The sequence below is a fragment of the Camelina sativa genome, chromosome 11 (assembly GCF_000633955.1).
Source record: "Camelina sativa cultivar DH55 chromosome 11, Cs, whole genome shotgun sequence".
Lineage (NCBI taxonomy): Eukaryota > Viridiplantae > Streptophyta > Magnoliopsida > Brassicales > Brassicaceae > Camelina > Camelina sativa.
In genome coordinates, this window is record NC_025695.1 from 3715586 (window position 1) to 3732580 (window position 16995).

At 35.5% G+C, this 16995-nt stretch overlaps 6 protein-coding genes and 1 pseudogene across 6 annotated transcripts; 4 read left to right on the forward strand and 3 right to left on the reverse strand.

Annotated features, from left to right (window-relative positions):
- Positions 1609-2286, forward strand: LOC104727590. Its single transcript, XM_019231752.1, has one exon. The coding sequence runs from the start codon at positions 1684-1686 to the stop codon at positions 2284-2286; it is 603 nt and encodes a 200-aa protein (XP_019087297.1). The 5' UTR covers positions 1609-1683.
- On the forward strand, positions 4035-5618 carry LOC104727591. Its single transcript, XM_010446683.2, has 2 exons — positions 4035-5408; positions 5613-5618. The coding sequence occupies exons 1-2, from the start codon at positions 4110-4112 to the stop codon at positions 5616-5618; spliced, it is 1305 nt and encodes a 434-aa protein (XP_010444985.1). The 5' UTR covers positions 4035-4109.
- On the forward strand, positions 6284-7753 carry LOC104727592. Its single transcript, XM_010446684.2, has one exon. It carries the CDS (start codon positions 6359-6361, stop codon positions 7751-7753), a length of 1395 nt encoding a protein of 464 aa, XP_010444986.1. The 5' UTR covers positions 6284-6358.
- Positions 8534-10129, forward strand: LOC104721456. Its single transcript, XM_010439443.2, has one exon. The coding sequence runs from the start codon at positions 8609-8611 to the stop codon at positions 9980-9982; it is 1374 nt and encodes a 457-aa protein (XP_010437745.1). The 5' UTR covers positions 8534-8608; the 3' UTR covers positions 9983-10129.
- Positions 10271-12528, reverse strand: LOC109124824 (beta carbonic anhydrase 5, chloroplastic-like). Its single transcript, XM_019233162.1, has 9 exons — positions 12358-12528; positions 12204-12265; positions 11752-11907; positions 11603-11651; positions 11390-11503; positions 11250-11303; positions 10950-11032; positions 10764-10869; positions 10271-10685 (listed from the first exon to the last, which is right to left on the reverse strand). Exons 1-9 carry the CDS (start codon positions 12442-12444, stop codon positions 10482-10484), a joined length of 915 nt encoding a protein of 304 aa, XP_019088707.1. The 5' UTR covers positions 12445-12528; the 3' UTR covers positions 10271-10481.
- Positions 12198-14956, reverse strand: LOC104721458 (annotated as a pseudogene).
- Positions 15354-16107, reverse strand: LOC104721460. Its single transcript, XM_010439445.2, has one exon. It carries the CDS (start codon positions 15889-15891, stop codon positions 15619-15621), a length of 273 nt encoding a protein of 90 aa, XP_010437747.1. The 5' UTR covers positions 15892-16107; the 3' UTR covers positions 15354-15618.

Sequence of the window (16995 nt, forward strand, 5' to 3'; positions counted from 1 at the left end):
TTAGTATAAGTGCATATAATTATTCAGTCAAACTACAAACAAACAGTTTAAAAGTACATTATTTGTTCGTCAAATTTGCAATAAACTACTATTTACAATCTTTGCCTTATATGAACATTTGTGATGTTAAAATTTATTAAGAGAGGGTTATTGATTTTTATGGATTTGGAAATCCAAACAATAATCATTTGTTATTCAACTATTGATTTTAAAATATTTATCAAAATTATGTGTTATAGGTTCTATGATTTATAAATACTTGTTAAAATATCATGTTATTCATTTAATGAAATCCAAACAATAATCATTTGTTATTCAACTATTGATTTTAAAATACTTATCAAAATTATGTGTTATTGTTTCTATGATTTATAAATACTTGTTAAAATCTAATGTTATTCATTTAATGATTCGTTTTGGAATTCAAAATCTATATTATGTTTTAAATGAATTTGAATGAATTTGAAAGTGTAAAATAGAAGAATTCAAATCCTAAGAACATGTTATTTCAAAATCGATGTGTTTTGATTTTCATAATTTACAATTCTATATGGATTTACAAATCAATTCTCCAATAACAGTCTCTAAAATTAGTACTTTTCTATGTTCATCTCTTTCTTTTATTTAAGAGGCTGTTTATTGGAGAAGTGATTTTTAAATTCATATAGAATTGTAAATTATGAAAATCAAAATACATGAATTTTGAAATAACATGTTTTATACTTGGATTTGAATCCTTTTTTTTTTACAGTTTCAAATCAATTAATATGAATTTTGAAATCCAAAAAACAAATCATTAAATGAATAACATAGAATTTTAACAAGTATTTGTAAACCATAGAACCAATAACACATAATTTTAATAAATATTTTAAAATAAATAATTAAATAACACGTTATTTTTGTTTGGATTTCTAAATCTATTAAAAAAGTATAGCACTAATAACCCCTCTAAGTATTATTTATCTCTTAAATTTTGTTGGTCTAATAAATATATAAACTATCATATACGAACGTCTTTATAATTGCAGAAAAAAAAAACAATGTGGACGCAGATTTGATAAATGTCGTTTTTCAAACATGCAATCAATCAACTTCTTCGGCAAATCAAGTTAGTTTTTTTTTTTACCCTCACGAGTTCCATCTCATCTTATAAAAACTATGATCTTTCTTCACAAATTGGTTCTAATAAAAATTATTAGGCTACCAAAAAAAAAAAATAATAAAAAAAAAAAAAAATCAGGAAACTAAATTTATTTCAGCTCTCAATATATATTTAAATATTCGGCACTAAATCTATTTCACCTATTATGGATCTACCGATCTAGCACAAAAGCCGATAAAATATAATCAGTCGACCTTTAACACAAGAAAACTAAACAAAGACCAGTTGCTTAATTATATATGAATAATTCGATTAGAAAATTTTATTTGTATGCACCTCATCTAAAGTCAGAGTAGTTTAATGTATAGTGTGCAATAAAAAAATTGTAAAACTAGGAGAGAAAAACGGAAAGCATGTGTTGGTTAATTCCACGCTATTAATGCATCATGGTTGTGCCTGTAAATTTTTTAATTAGTCGTTTTGATTATATACGTTCCTCACAAGCTTAATTCACATATTTCATCAAATTAAATTGATTCTGCTGCTTAACTCAATTTGATTCACTCAGCTACTTCACAATGACGACTAAAGCTAGTGTTTGGCGTAGGCTAGTTACTTGCTTATCGTCCCTTAAGTTCTACTTGAACGTCTTGTGCCTCGTTGTCACTATTTTTGTTCTTCTCCAAATCTTTTCTTTTCAGCATTCCCTTCCACTCCCTCCTGCACTCTTGACGTATCTGAAATACCAACCTGAACAATTAATATCCGAGAACAAGACGGCTTACTTGGTTGAGAAGCTACGTGAATCGGTGACATTCCTTCCTCTCAAGGACTATCGTTTCTCGAACAAACCACTCGAAGGTCATACTTGGTTCATGAGCTCTCTCTATGATAACCAAACCAAAGGCGAGGCTCAGTATCAAGAATTTCCTTCAGATTCTTCCAAAGGAAGGCTTTTGTGCTTGAAAGGGGTTGATGAGCATGATGGGGCGTGGAACTATTACGCGCTGGCTTGGCCTGAAGCTCTTCCGAGTAACGCTGTTCTTCAGAAGGGCTTGACGTTTATTTCTTATAACCAGTACGATTACGGTAACTTGTGGCATGGACTAACGGCAGTTGTACCGTTTGTTTCTTGGAGCTTAAGAAACCAGTGTGAAAAGNTAGTTGTAAGTTTGAACTAAACCTTTAGAGAAACCAACAATTGAAAACATTGGAGAAATATTAGTATAAGTGCATATAATTATTCAGTCAAACTACAAACAAACAGTTTAAAAGTACATTATTTGTTCGTCAAATTTGCAATAAACTACTATTTACAATCTTTGCCTTATATGAACATTTGTGATGTTAAAATTTATTAAGAGAGGGTTATTGATTTTTATGGATTTGNGTTGAGCGAGATAATCAAAGCCACTTACGGTCAAGAACCCGAGTACTTACGGTTTGTTAATGAGGACAAGCCGGTTTGCTTTGAGAAGGCGGTTGTANGGAAATCCAAACAATAATCATTTGTTATTCAACTATTGATTTTAAAATATTTATCAAAATTATGTGTTATAGGTTCTATGATTTATAAATACTTGTTAAAATATCATGTTATTCATTTAATGAAATCCAAACAATAATCATTTGTTATTCAACTATTGATTTTAAAATACTTATCAAAATTATGTGTTATTGTTTCTATGATTTATAAATACTTGTTAAAATCTAATGTTATTCATTTAATGATTCGTTTTGGAATTCAAAATCTATATTATGTTTTAAATGAATTTGAATGAATTTGAAAGTGTAAAATAGAAGAATTCAAATCCTAAGAACATGTTATTTCAAAATCGATGTGTTTTGATTTTCATAATTTACAATTCTATATGGATTTACAAATCAATTCTCCAATAACAGTCTCTAAAATTAGTACTTTTCTATGTTCATCTCTTTCTTTTATTTAAGAGGCTGTTTATTGGAGAAGTGATTTTTAAATTCATATAGAATTGTAAATTATGAAAATCAAAATACATGAATTTTGAAATAACATGTTTTATACTTGGATTTGAATCCTTTTTTTTTTACAGTTTCAAATCAATTAATATGAATTTTGAAATCCAAAAAACAAATCATTAAATGAATAACATAGAATTTTAACAAGTATTTGTAAACCATAGAACCAATAACACATAATTTTAATAAATATTTTAAAATAAATAATTAAATAACACGTTATTTTTGTTTGGATTTCTAAATCTATTAAAAAAGTATAGCACTAATAACCCCTCTAAGTATTATTTATCTCTTAAATTTTGTTGGTCTAATAAATATATAAACTATCATATACGAACGTCTTTATAATTGCAGAAAAAAAAAACAATGTGGACGCAGATTTGATAAATGTCGTTTTTCAAACATGCAATCAATCAACTTCTTCGGCAAATCAAGTTAGTTTTTTTTTTTACCCTCACGAGTTCCATCTCATCTTATAAAAACTATGATCTTTCTTCACAAATTGGTTCTAATAAAAATTATTAGGCTACCAAAAAAAAAAAATAATAAAAAAAAAAAAAAATCAGGAAACTAAATTTATTTCAGCTCTCAATATATATTTAAATATTCGGCACTAAATCTATTTCACCTATTATGGATCTACCGATCTAGCACAAAAGCCGATAAAATATAATCAGTCGACCTTTAACACAAGAAAACTAAACAAAGACCAGTTGCTTAATTATATATGAATAATTCGATTAGAAAATTTTATTTGTATGCACCTCATCTAAAGTCAGAGTAGTTTAATGTATAGTGTGCAATAAAAAAATTGTAAAACTAGGAGAGAAAAACGGAAAGCATGTGTTGGTTAATTCCACGCTATTAATGCATCATGGTTGTGCCTGTAAATTTTTTAATTAGTCGTTTTGATTATATACGTTCCTCACAAGCTTAATTCACATATTTCATCAAATTAAATTGATTCTGCTGCTTAACTCAATTTGATTCACTCAGCTACTTCACAATGACGACTAAAGCTAGTGTTTGGCGTAGGCTAGTTACTTGCTTATCGTCCCTTAAGTTCTACTTGAACGTCTTGTGCCTCGTTGTCACTATTTTTGTTCTTCTCCAAATCTTTTCTTTTCAGCATTCCCTTCCACTCCCTCCTGCACTCTTGACGTATCTGAAATACCAACCTGAACAATTAATATCCGAGAACAAGACGGCTTACTTGGTTGAGAAGCTACGTGAATCGGTGACATTCCTTCCTCTCAAGGACTATCGTTTCTCGAACAAACCACTCGAAGGTCATACTTGGTTCATGAGCTCTCTCTATGATAACCAAACCAAAGGCGAGGCTCAGTATCAAGAATTTCCTTCAGATTCTTCCAAAGGAAGGCTTTTGTGCTTGAAAGGGGTTGATGAGCATGATGGGGCGTGGAACTATTACGCGCTGGCTTGGCCTGAAGCTCTTCCGAGTAACGCTGTTCTTCAGAAGGGCTTGACGTTTATTTCTTATAACCAGTACGATTACGGTAACTTGTGGCATGGACTAACGGCAGTTGTACCGTTTGTTTCTTGGAGCTTAAGAAACCAGTGTGAAAAGCCTCAAAGATGGGTTTTATACCACTGGGGAGAACTACGGTTTGGGATGGGGCATTGGTTGAGCGAGATAATCAAAGCCACTTACGGTCAAGAACCCGAGTACTTACGGTTTGTTGATGAGGACAAGCCGGTTTGCTTTGAGAAGGCGGTTGTTATGAGACACAATGAAGGTGGAATGTCAAGGGAGAGAAGAATGGAAGCTTTTGATCTCATTAGATGCAAAGCCAGGAACTACTGTAATATCAGCTCATCCGAGACATCAAGACCCAAAATCGGTATGACATTGCTATTGAGAACCGGAGCCAGATCTTTCAGAAACGAGTCAATGGTGATTGATGTCTTTAAGAGAGAGTGTGAGAGAGTAGATGGGTGTGAAATTAATGTTTCATATTCGAATAATCTAACATTTTGTGAGCAAGTTGAGCTGATGAAGAAGACCGATGTGTTAGTATCACCACACGGTGCACAACTCACCAACTTGTTTCTAATGGATAAAAATAGTAGTGTAATGGAGTTTTTCCCCAAAGGATGGCTTAAACTTGCAGGAGTTGGCCAGCTTGTGTTCCAATGGGGAGCTAATTGGTCAGGGATGAGACATGAAGGCTCTTGGCATGACCCGGTTGGGGAAATATGTCAATTCCCAGATACGGATAGGCGATGTATGTCGATATATAAGAACGCTATGATCGGATACGATGAGACTTATTTTGGCGAGTGGGCNCTTTTTTTTTTACAGTTTCAAATCAATTAATATGAATTTTGAAATCCAAAAAACAAATCATTAAATGAATAACATAGAATTTTAACAAGTATTTGTAAACCATAGAACCAATAACACATAATTTTAATAAATATTTTAAAATAAATAATTAAATAACACGTTATTTTTGTTTGGATTTCTAAATCTATTAAAAAAGTATAGCACTAATAACCCCTCTAAGTATTATTTATCTCTTAAATTTTGTTGGTCTAATAAATATATAAACTATCATATACGAACGTCTTTATAATTGCAGAAAAAAAAAACAATGTGGACGCAGATTTGATAAATGTCGTTTTTCAAACATGCAATCAATCAACTTCTTCGGCAAATCAAGTTAGTTTTTTTTTTTACCCTCACGAGTTCCATCTCATCTTATAAAAACTATGATCTTTCTTCACAAATTGGTTCTAATAAAAATTATTAGGCTACCAAAAAAAAAAAATAATAAAAAAAAAAAAAAATCAGGAAACTAAATTTATTTCAGCTCTCAATATATATTTAAATATTCGGCACTAAATCTATTTCACCTATTATGGATCTACCGATCTAGCACAAAAGCCGATAAAATATAATCAGTCGACCTTTAACACAAGAAAACTAAACAAAGACCAGTTGCTTAATTATATATGAATAATTCGATTAGAAAATTTTATTTGTATGCACCTCATCTAAAGTCAGAGTAGTTTAATGTATAGTGTGCAATAAAAAAATTGTAAAACTAGGAGAGAAAAACGGAAAGCATGTGTTGGTTAATTCCACGCTATTAATGCATCATGGTTGTGCCTGTAAATTTTTTAATTAGTCGTTTTGATTATATACGTTCCTCACAAGCTTAATTCACATATTTCATCAAATTAAATTGATTCTGCTGCTTAACTCAATTTGATTCACTCAGCTACTTCACAATGACGACTAAAGCTAGTGTTTGGCGTAGGCTAGTTACTTGCTTATCGTCCCTTAAGTTCTACTTGAACGTCTTGTGCCTCGTTGTCACTATTTTTGTTCTTCTCCAAATCTTTTCTTTTCAGCATTCCCTTCCACTCCCTCCTGCACTCTTGACGTATCTGAAATACCAACCTGAACAATTAATATCCGAGAACAAGACGGCTTACTTGGTTGAGAAGCTACGTGAATCGGTGACATTCCTTCCTCTCAAGGACTATCGTTTCTCGAACAAACCACTCGAAGGTCATACTTGGTTCATGAGCTCTCTCTATGATAACCAAACCAAAGGCGAGGCTCAGTATCAAGAATTTCCTTCAGATTCTTCCAAAGGAAGGCTTTTGTGCTTGAAAGGGGTTGATGAGCATGATGGGGCGTGGAACTATTACGCGCTGGCTTGGCCTGAAGCTCTTCCGAGTAACGCTGTTCTTCAGAAGGGCTTGACGTTTATTTCTTATAACCAGTACGATTACGGTAACTTGTGGCATGGACTAACGGCAGTTGTACCGTTTGTTTCTTGGAGCTTAAGAAACCAGTGTGAAAAGCCTCAAAGATGGGTTTTATACCACTGGGGAGAACTACGGTTTGGGATGGGGCATTGGTTGAGCGAGATAATCAAAGCCACTTACGGTCAAGAACCCGAGTACTTACGGTTTGTTGATGAGGACAAGCCGGTTTGCTTTGAGAAGGCGGTTGTAATGAGACACAATGAAGGTGGAATGTCAAGGGAGAGAAGAATGGAAGCTTTTGATCTCATTAGATGCAAAGCCAGGAACTACTGTAATATCAGCTCATCCGAGACATCAAAACCCAAAATCGGTATGACATTGCTATTGAGAACCGGAGCCAGATCTTTCAGAAATGAGTCTATGGTGATTGATGTCTTTAAGAGAGAGTGTGAGAGAGTAGATGGGTGTGAAATTAATGTTTCATATTCGAATAATCTAACATTTTGTGAGCAAGTTGAGCTGATGAAGAAGACCGATGTGTTAGTATCACCACACGGTGCACAACTCACCAACTTGTTTCTAATGGATAAAAATAGTAGTGTAATGGAGTTTTTCCCCAAAGGATGGCTTAAACTTGCAGGAGTTGGCCAGCTTGTGTTCCAATGGGGAGCTAATTGGTCAGGGATGAGACATGAAGGCTCTTGGCATGACCCGGTTGGGGAAATATGTCAATTCCCAGATACGGATAGGCGATGTATGTCGATATATAAGAACGCTATGATCGGATACGATGAGACTTATTTTGGCGAGTGGGCAAGAAGAGTTTTGGGTCAGTTTAGCATAAGAGATATGAAAGAGATTGCAGAGCGCAGCCACGGAAATAATAGTTCATTAGATGTATGTTATTGATGTTGCTGAGAAACTTATATTGGTAGCTATAGGATTGATGAGTATTGACTGTAACAATACTCAGTTTTTTAATCTGTAACTATCTAGAATAAATGAATGAAGATGAATAGATGATCAATGTACTATTGCAATGTCGATCAAATAAATCTGACCATATTCATAGTTTCATACATTGCGTTCAATTATGTATGCGTTTAATCCACTACAATGGCAAAATGATTATATCTTAGAAAAAAACCAATCAATTCATTGCACAAATCCGGAGTCTAAACGAAATCACTGATGAAACAACTGGACAATAAAACAAACATTAGAACCTGAAGGGCTATCTCAAGTTTTAGCCTCAATAAGACAAAGTAAGAGAAAGACTTCAACNTACCAAAAAAAAAAAATAATAAAAAAAAAAAAAAATCAGGAAACTAAATTTATTTCAGCTCTCAATATATATTTAAATATTCGGCACTAAATCTATTTCACCTATTATGGATCTACCGATCTAGCACAAAAGCCGATAAAATATAATCAGTCGACCTTTAACACAAGAAAACTAAACAAAGACCAGTTGCTTAATTATATATGAATAATTCGATTAGAAAATTTTATTTGTATGCACCTCATCTAAAGTCAGAGTAGTTTAATGTATAGTGTGCAATAAAAAAATTGTAAAACTAGGAGAGAAAAACGGAAAGCATGTGTTGGTTAATTCCACGCTATTAATGCATCATGGTTGTGCCTGTAAATTTTTTAATTAGTCGTTTTGATTATATACGTTCCTCACAAGCTTAATTCACATATTTCATCAAATTAAATTGATTCTGCTGCTTAACTCAATTTGATTCACTCAGCTACTTCACAATGACGACTAAAGCTAGTGTTTGGCGTAGGCTAGTTACTTGCTTATCGTCCCTTAAGTTCTACTTGAACGTCTTGTGCCTCGTTGTCACTATTTTTGTTCTTCTCCAAATCTTTTCTTTTCAGCATTCCCTTCCACTCCCTCCTGCACTCTTGACGTATCTGAAATACCAACCTGAACAATTAATATCCGAGAACAAGACGGCTTACTTGGTTGAGAAGCTACGTGAATCGGTGACATTCCTTCCTCTCAAGGACTATCGTTTCTCGAACAAACCACTCGAAGGTCATACTTGGTTCATGAGCTCTCTCTATGATAACCAAACCAAAGGCGAGGCTCAGTATCAAGAATTTCCTTCAGATTCTTCCAAAGGAAGGCTTTTGTGCTTGAAAGGGGTTGATGAGCATGATGGGGCGTGGAACTATTACGCGCTGGCTTGGCCTGAAGCTCTTCCGAGTAACGCTGTTCTTCAGAAGGGCTTGACGTTTATTTCTTATAACCAGTACGATTACGGTAACTTGTGGCATGGACTAACGGCAGTTGTACCGTTTGTTTCTTGGAGCTTAAGAAACCAGTGTGAAAAGCCTCAAAGATGGGTTTTATACCACTGGGGAGAACTACGGTTTGGGATGGGGCATTGGTTGAGCGAGATAATCAAAGCCACTTACGGTCAAGAACCCGAGTACTTACGGTTTGTTGATGAGGACAAGCCGGTTTGCTTTGAGAAGGCGGTTGTAATGAGACACAATGAAGGTGGAATGTCAAGGGAGAGAAGAATGGAAGCTTTTGATCTCATTAGATGCAAAGCCAGGAACTACTGTAATATCAGCTCATCCGAGACATCAAAACCCAAAATCGGTATGACATTGCTATTGAGAACCGGAGCCAGATCTTTCAGAAATGAGTCTATGGTGATTGATGTCTTTAAGAGAGAGTGTGAGAGAGTAGATGGGTGTGAAATTAATGTTTCATATTCGAATAATCTAACATTTTGTGAGCAAGTTGAGCTGATGAAGAAGACCGATGTGTTAGTATCACCACACGGTGCACAACTCACCAACTTGTTTCTAATGGATAAAAATAGTAGTGTAATGGAGTTTTTCCCCAAAGGATGGCTTAAACTTGCAGGAGTTGGCCAGCTTGTGTTCCAATGGGGAGCTAATTGGTCAGGGATGAGACATGAAGGCTCTTGGCATGACCCGGTTGGCGAAATATGTCAATTCCCCGATACGGATAGGCGATGTATGTCGATATATAAGAACGCTATGATCGGATACGATGAGACTTATTTTGGCGAGTGGGCAAGAAGAGTTTTGGGTCAGTTTAGCATAAGAGATATGAAAGAGATTGGAGAGTGCAGCCACGGAAATAAATAGTTCATTAGATGTATGTTATTGATGTTGCTGAGAAACTTATATATATTGTTGGTAGCTATAGGATTGATGAGTATTGACTGTAACACTACTCAATTTTTTAATCTGTAACTATCTAGAATAAATGAATGAATGTAATCGATGAATGTACTATTGCAATGTCGATCAAATAAATCTGACCATATTCAAAGTTTCATACATTGCGTTCAATTATGTATGCGTTTAATCCACTACAATGGCAAAATTATTATATCTTAGAGAAAAACCAATCAATTCATTGCACAAATCCGGAGCCTAAACGAAATCACTGATGAAACAACTGGACAATAAAACAAACATTAGTACCTGAAGGGGTATCTCAAGTTTTAGCCTCAATAAGACAAAGTAAGAGAAAGACTTCAACACAAGTGGTAACAAACACATGATAATCACATGCAAAAGGGGTCTGATGTTTCTATGAATTATGAAAAAACTCTATGAAGATTGAGATATTTGCTAGTGCTCAGCACCAAACTGACCGGTCTTTAACAGCAATTCCACTGCCTTCCTTCTTACCTCTGCTTGCTCCATAATCGACCGTCCATTTCTCAAACGTACAATCAACAAAATTATAGTATCCACCATGGAGAGACAATGATCCATTCCGCACTTTCTCTTCTATCCACGGGTAACCAAGCAGCCTTTCTAATGAATTATTTATGGAGGCCTGCAGGTTTATAGTATATATATGAGTTCACTGATCTATAGATGATATAATTCCCCTGATTTTCCCAAAAGACATCACCTTTTCACAATGTTGACACTGATGATCAAAATGGAGGTTTGAAGCAACAGCTTTAGTGCTTTCCTTTGCTTTCCTCCCCACAACTACCCAGTTTTGTATGAAACTTCTGTTAAAAGGGAGATGCAATATGGCAAAGATCAACAACTATGAATTTTTCAATAGACTGAAACAAGAACTAGTAAAAACCTGGAATCTACTTCGTCTTCCATTTTCATTAAAGCTTGAATTCCTCCACAGCGGCTATGACCAATGACTAAGATGTTCTCCACCTACAAATTTATCAATGAGACGAAGAATTATAATGAATGTATTTACAAAAGTGTAGCTACACATTGTATTTATGCAGTTTATGTTGCCTTCAGGTTTGAGATTAAGTGAAAAGAACAAACTCCGTAGAACGCCAATTTCATAAAAGAAACAGAACCCTGAACAGTCTAAACAATGGAAAATATTCTGAATACTGTAAGAGATAAGATAGATACTTACATTAAGAGTATTCACAGAGAACTCGAGAGCAGCTTTTGTTTCAGTAGGTCCGGACTTCACGCAACAAGAAAATACAACTATATCAAAAGATGAACCAGGCTATAATTACAAAAATGGCAATCTTCACTAAATTGTGTTACCTCAAATGAAGGTACTAAATTTGCAATGTTACGAACAGTGAATGCGTCACCCGGTTGAAATCCAAGGATGGCAGAAGGACAAACCCTAGAGTCTGCACAAGCAATCACCAGAAACTGTTGCTTAAACTGTTAGCAAAAATTTCCTTTCTCCAGACAACATTTTTAAACAACAGAAGATATCTCACAAGCATTTGTAAAAGTGTAAAACGCTACCTTTGGAGCTTGAGCATCTGCCAGATTTTTGTAGTGTTCTAAGTTATCCCTGCTCAAGCGTATATATTATATATATCATCAGGTGAGGTAATAGAAAGGCACCATTGAAAAAGCAAAAGACTGAAAAGAATAGGTACTCTGCCACTTACATGTACTTAAGCTTCTTGAAGGCAAGGAACCGCTGTTTCATGTCGTCAAATACATCAGTGTTGTTTTCTCTGTCAATTGCAACCCCATTAGCTTCCTGAGTCAGTCCAGGTGTATTTCCTGAAGCCATCACTCGCAAGTTGGCAGTTTTTTTAATTCTGCAAACACCACAAAGGTAAAAACTAAATCAGAACATTTGAATAATAGAAAACAACTCCACTGAGATTTTGGCATTTGAAGCATAAGAAAACAAAAACTTCTTTTGCAAATCTTATAATAAGACACACACACACACTACTTATATAATATAAGAAGCTAAAACATAAGATGTAAGGGTCCCAAAAAAAAGTACAATGAATCATTCACCATGTGAGTTCTTATTAAATTGTCAAAACTAAAGATGAAAAACTCAGATAAGAGCAGCAATCCCAAATCAAAAATCCTAGAAATTAACCTGAAAGAAGCTGGAGGAATTCTCAACTGGGTTTCCTTTAAATTATGCTTGGAACCGAAGATCTGAATCATCAAAAATGAAATAGAGAAATTAAACAGTGCAGATATGAATGAAACAGTGTGAGGGGGGAGGAGGGAGAGAATTGAAAACATACCGCCGCTTGAGTATGGAGATGAAGGAGAGACGTGGAAGAAGGAGAAGGATCACGAGAGAGAGACAAGTGTGTGGGAATGGCTGCCATGAAAGAAGTCTAGAGAGTAAAGTTGGGTATATCGAATCTGGATCAACAAAGCACAAAGCATCTGAAGAAGAAGAGCCTTCATCTGAAAAAATAATATACAACAAAGAGGCCCTTCCAAAATTAAATATTTTGATTTTATTATTTTATTTTCTTTTTGGGTAAGAAGTGGATGTGAATGCATTTCTCCAACAATGACGGAGAAACCAAAGTTTTCGTGTCGTGTCAGTTTTTGACCCCACCCCCCCCTAACCTAATGTAACTTACCATAATAAAGCTTTAACAAGGAATGTGAATTAAGCAAATGACAACAATAAAATATATATCAACAAGAGTTTAACTGTAATGCATATAAATTACCAAGATTTACACGGAAAAAAAAAAGAAGAAGATCTATTTGATAAATTTAAATGTTATACATACCAAAAAATCCGAAACAAATTATGACCTTAGTCAACTAAAAAAGGAAAGAAAAACTGACAGACCCAGAGACGTCATCTATGTTCCGTTCATCTTAAGTTCTTTAACTAACAGTTCTGTTAAAATCTAGTTTGTCTATCTGTCCGTCTGTCGTTTTCTCTATGAAAAAACAGCGTGTAGTTTATTTACAGGAGAAAATAACAGCATGATTTGTAAGCCAGATAGTAATCCCCAAATTTCAAACAGTAGAAACCCTAATAATTTCTAAAATCAAACAGTTGATGGATTCGCGATAGACATATGCAATGTGACTCCGACGACTCAATCTTCAATCATCTCGACTAGTATACAAAAATTCTATTGTTATAGATCAAAACCCAACCACGATCATAATACCAATCCAAACCATCAGTTCTACTAACAGCGATCCTACAACTAAACCGTAAAATTATAATCAAATTCATAATTCGTGAAAAAAAAATCTAACCTAAATAGGTAAAGATGAAGACTTCTCCTTGAAGAACGAGGACATATCTGGTGATTGGGTTCTCTCGTTGAACAAGAAGACAGAGTTGTCTGTGACAGAAGAGATTAACCGATAAAGATGAAGCCTTCTTTTAATGAAACGCACCGTTTAACACTTAAAAACTGATTTAAAAGCTTATCCATTCACATAAGACAAATACAATGAAACTTTGGTGTATATTTATAATTATCAACATAATCCCAAAAATCCAAAGCAGAGTAGAAGAAGCTGCATATGATCAATTCCTTTGACTTTACAAAGAGTGGCTAGCTAGCAGCTCTGATTAACAAAATCGTATATCATTAGGGGTTGATTTTGAGTAGTCTTCCCCTAAGAAACTTACTTGATGGACTTGTTTTTTTTTTTTTTTTATTCATATAGCAATGATGAAGATCTCTTATCGTAACTGATACTACTTTCCACTGTAAGAGATAGATCTCTTCAAGAAACTTGACCTCCCAACTAAAGAAGATCCAGTATTGCCTCTCTTCAACTTCTCCTTTTCTCTACCGACAACAAGTTCACTTACCCTTGAACCCGATAACGAATCCAACGACACTGATCGTCTCACCCGCTGCTGCGACTGCGACTCACCGTCATGATGATCTCTACTAATAATATTACTAACAAACCCATCTCTTTCTTCCTCGATTTCTTCATCTATATTACCATCATCTCCACTTTCTTCTGGAATCATCATCGTCACACGGATCTCTTCTTGACTCTCACTTATACGATCATCAATTATCATCGTGTTGGTCACAACGATAGGAGCACGACAGAGCGGGCAGTTGGTGTGTGATCTAAGCCATGTATCAATACAAGAAAGATGAAAAGCGTGTTTACACTTTGGTAACAATCTAAGCGTCTCTCCCTCTTCGAATTCGCTTAAACATACAGAACAATCAGTTCCTTCCACAACACCATCTTTTTTACTATACTTACACACTTCGATCGAACTTATAACCGTTGGATTCAACCCGATGGTTCTGATATGCCATATCGGATGATCCACGATAACCGGTGACGGTCCATCAAAATCCCAGTTCCTAGCTTCTTCCATGCTCCATCTTCTTGATATTGTCATTAATCTTCTCCTATAGTAAAACTTGAAGCAGAGGACAAGTAAAGTAAGGAGAAACAGAGTTGTGATGATAGATGAAGCCGAGATGATCAAGATCCTCTTTAGGTTGTCGTCATGGTGGATCACTGCAGGTGGAGTAAGACCTGTGACTACGACGATCTCGCAGATGGAAGGACACTCGTCAAGACAATAGGATGAACAGTATCCTATACTTTTCAACTCTTGGATACAATTGTATTTACAGAGCGAGTCCGATATGGTTTCGTTATCATCCAACAGAAATCTCATGGTTCTTCTTGCTTCAAGATCATCAATCAACAAGCTCTAGAGGGAGAGAGAGATGGAGAGGAAAATAAAAAAAATCAGAGAAAAAGAAGATGAGAGAGTCGTCTTCATCTTTGTTATCTCTTTTGCTTTCTTTCTTTAGAATCAAGTTTGGTCAACAAAAGTAGGTTGACGCTATCTATCATCTTAATTTCATCCACAATAATTGATTTTCTTAAATATATAAATGTTACAACAATATTTGAAACTACAATTTAATAGAAAAAGTAATATTTCAAACAAGTAACTGAAATTTCTTCATTTGATTAAATTTGAGACTAGAAATATCAGTGGGTAATTAAATATGTTTTGGTAAAAAGAAGAATATATATACTCTCAAGAAGTCGGTCTAATATTAAATTGTATTGATTAGGTTTAATTGGGTTAGGAGTAGTTGTTGACTTCTTGGCGTGATGTGTGATGGTGGTATAATGAGGCTTACCTTTGTGGCAAAGTGTTTTTGACCATAAATGGTCTAAGTGAGCAACAATGGTATATGTGGGCATTATTCTTAGCTTGTCCCACCTCACAACAAATTAATCGCGTCCACTGCCTTTAGACGTTGTATATCCGATTTTCTGATGTGTACATGTATGGTCTAAACTTTTTGTTGAGTCAAGATTCTTCTTGGTATAATTTAAACCAGCTTAAACATTCCGGTTGGCTTTGGTTATAGTCTGATATATAACCGAACTCATGAGCCAGATTTATTTCAAAATTGATAAGGATATATTGTTTAAGCTAAATGTTAACGAGTACAACATATCGTGGACCTCCTAATGACGCACATTCTGATTTACGTACAACAAGTACATAGAGTGATCTAGAATCTAACGGTGGTGGGACCAAAGCAGCTAAGCCCCATTGCTTTCTCAAAGGATTTCTCAAAGGGTGTGGTGGTCATGGGCTTGGCGGAAGATGAAGACGGAGAAGGAGAGGGACGAGATGGGACTGTGATGGTACGGACGCGAGCCATTGCTTCCTTGTGGAGTAAACGAAGAGGGTAGTTCCACCGAGCAACGCCTTGGTCTTTAAGCACTTCCACCGCCGCGATTGCCGTCGCCACCGCCCACGAAGCTTGCTTTCCGGCATTCATCTCTTCTTTCTTCGTTTTAAGTCTCTTTAAAAGTGTATTTTTCTTTAATAAAAAAGTTTATTTTGATCTTTGGATTTAGCTATGTTTTTGGACTTCGTTGTTGCATGGAAGATTTGGTTTTATAAAGGTAGGTCGAGAAAAGTGATAGAGAACGAAAACAAGAGGCTGAAGCAGCGGAGAACTCAAGAAGGAAAAAAGACTACTCCATCCTCTCGAGCGTCANATTGCTTTCTCAAAGGATTTCTCAAAGGGTGTGGTGGTCATGGGCTTGGCGGAAGATGAAGACGGAGAAGGAGAGGGACGAGATGGGACTGTGATGGTACGGACGCGAGCCATTGCTTCCTTGTGGAGTAAACGAAGAGGGTAGTTCCACCGAGCAACGCCTTGGTCTTTAAGCACTTCCACCGCCGCGATTGCCGTCGCCACCGCCCACGAAGCTTGCTTTCCGGCATTCATCTCTTCTTTCTTCGTTTTAAGTCTCTTTAAAAGTGTATTTTTCTTTAATAAAAAAGTTTATTTTGATCTTTGGATTTAGCTATGTTTTTGGACTTCGTTGTTGCATGGAAGATTTGGTTTTATAAAGGTAGGTCGAGAAAAGTGATAGAGAACGAAAACAAGAGGCTGAAGCAGCGGAGAACTCAAGAAGGAAAAAAGACTACTCCATCCTCTCGAGCGTCATTTTCTGGCAACCTTTACGACGCCGGTAGCTTTTGCTCACCGGCGTCGATCCCCTTCTTCTTCTTGCTGTTTAGACCTCAGCTTGTCACCATTTATAATACATGGTGGTTTTCAGTTTCAAGTCCCCGGTGGTCAGCCGAGTGTGAAATCTTCAGATCTAGAGATCATCGGTATAGCTTACGGTGATCTCCAATGGGAAAGATTCCTCTTCATAATTGATGATGTATCTCCACTCGTCTCGGGTGCGAAATTCTTGGTTTTAAACCGAAGCGCTTTAGCCTCCAAATCTACCGCCAACTCTCTCCGCCAGCTTTTGCTCCTCTGTTCTCCGCGTACCCAACGTCGCTTCCCAACACCATTATCAAGTTTTGAACCAATGAGTACTTCTTCTACATTCCACCGGTTATTCCTGACACCGGTGAGATC

Bases quoted from the DNA above. Each gene is read 5' to 3' on its own strand.
- LOC104727591 (XM_010446683.2), top strand. From the start codon at position 4,110: ATGACGACTAAAGCTAGTGTTTGGCGTAGGCTAGTTACTTGCTTATCG.
- LOC104727592 (XM_010446684.2), top strand. From the start codon at position 6,359: ATGACGACTAAAGCTAGTGTTTGGCGTAGGCTAGTTACTTGCTTATCG.
- LOC104721456 (XM_010439443.2), top strand. From the start codon at position 8,609: ATGACGACTAAAGCTAGTGTTTGGCGTAGGCTAGTTACTTGCTTATCG.
- LOC109124824 (XM_019233162.1), bottom strand. From the start codon at position 12,444: ATGGCAGCCATTCCCACACACTTGTCTCTCTCTCGTGATCCTTCTCCT. The intron at 12,266-12,357 runs GTATGTTTTCAA...TTGATGATTCAG, and splicing joins ATCTCCATACTCAAGCGGCG to ATCTTCGGTTCCAAGCATAA. The intron at 11,033-11,249 runs GTAAGTATCTAT...ATAAATTTGTAG, and splicing joins TCTCTGTGAATACTCTTAAT to GTGGAGAACATCTTAGTCAT.
- LOC104721460 (XM_010439445.2), bottom strand. From the start codon at position 15,891: ATGAATGCCGGAAAGCAAGCTTCGTGGGCGGTGGCGACGGCAATCGCG.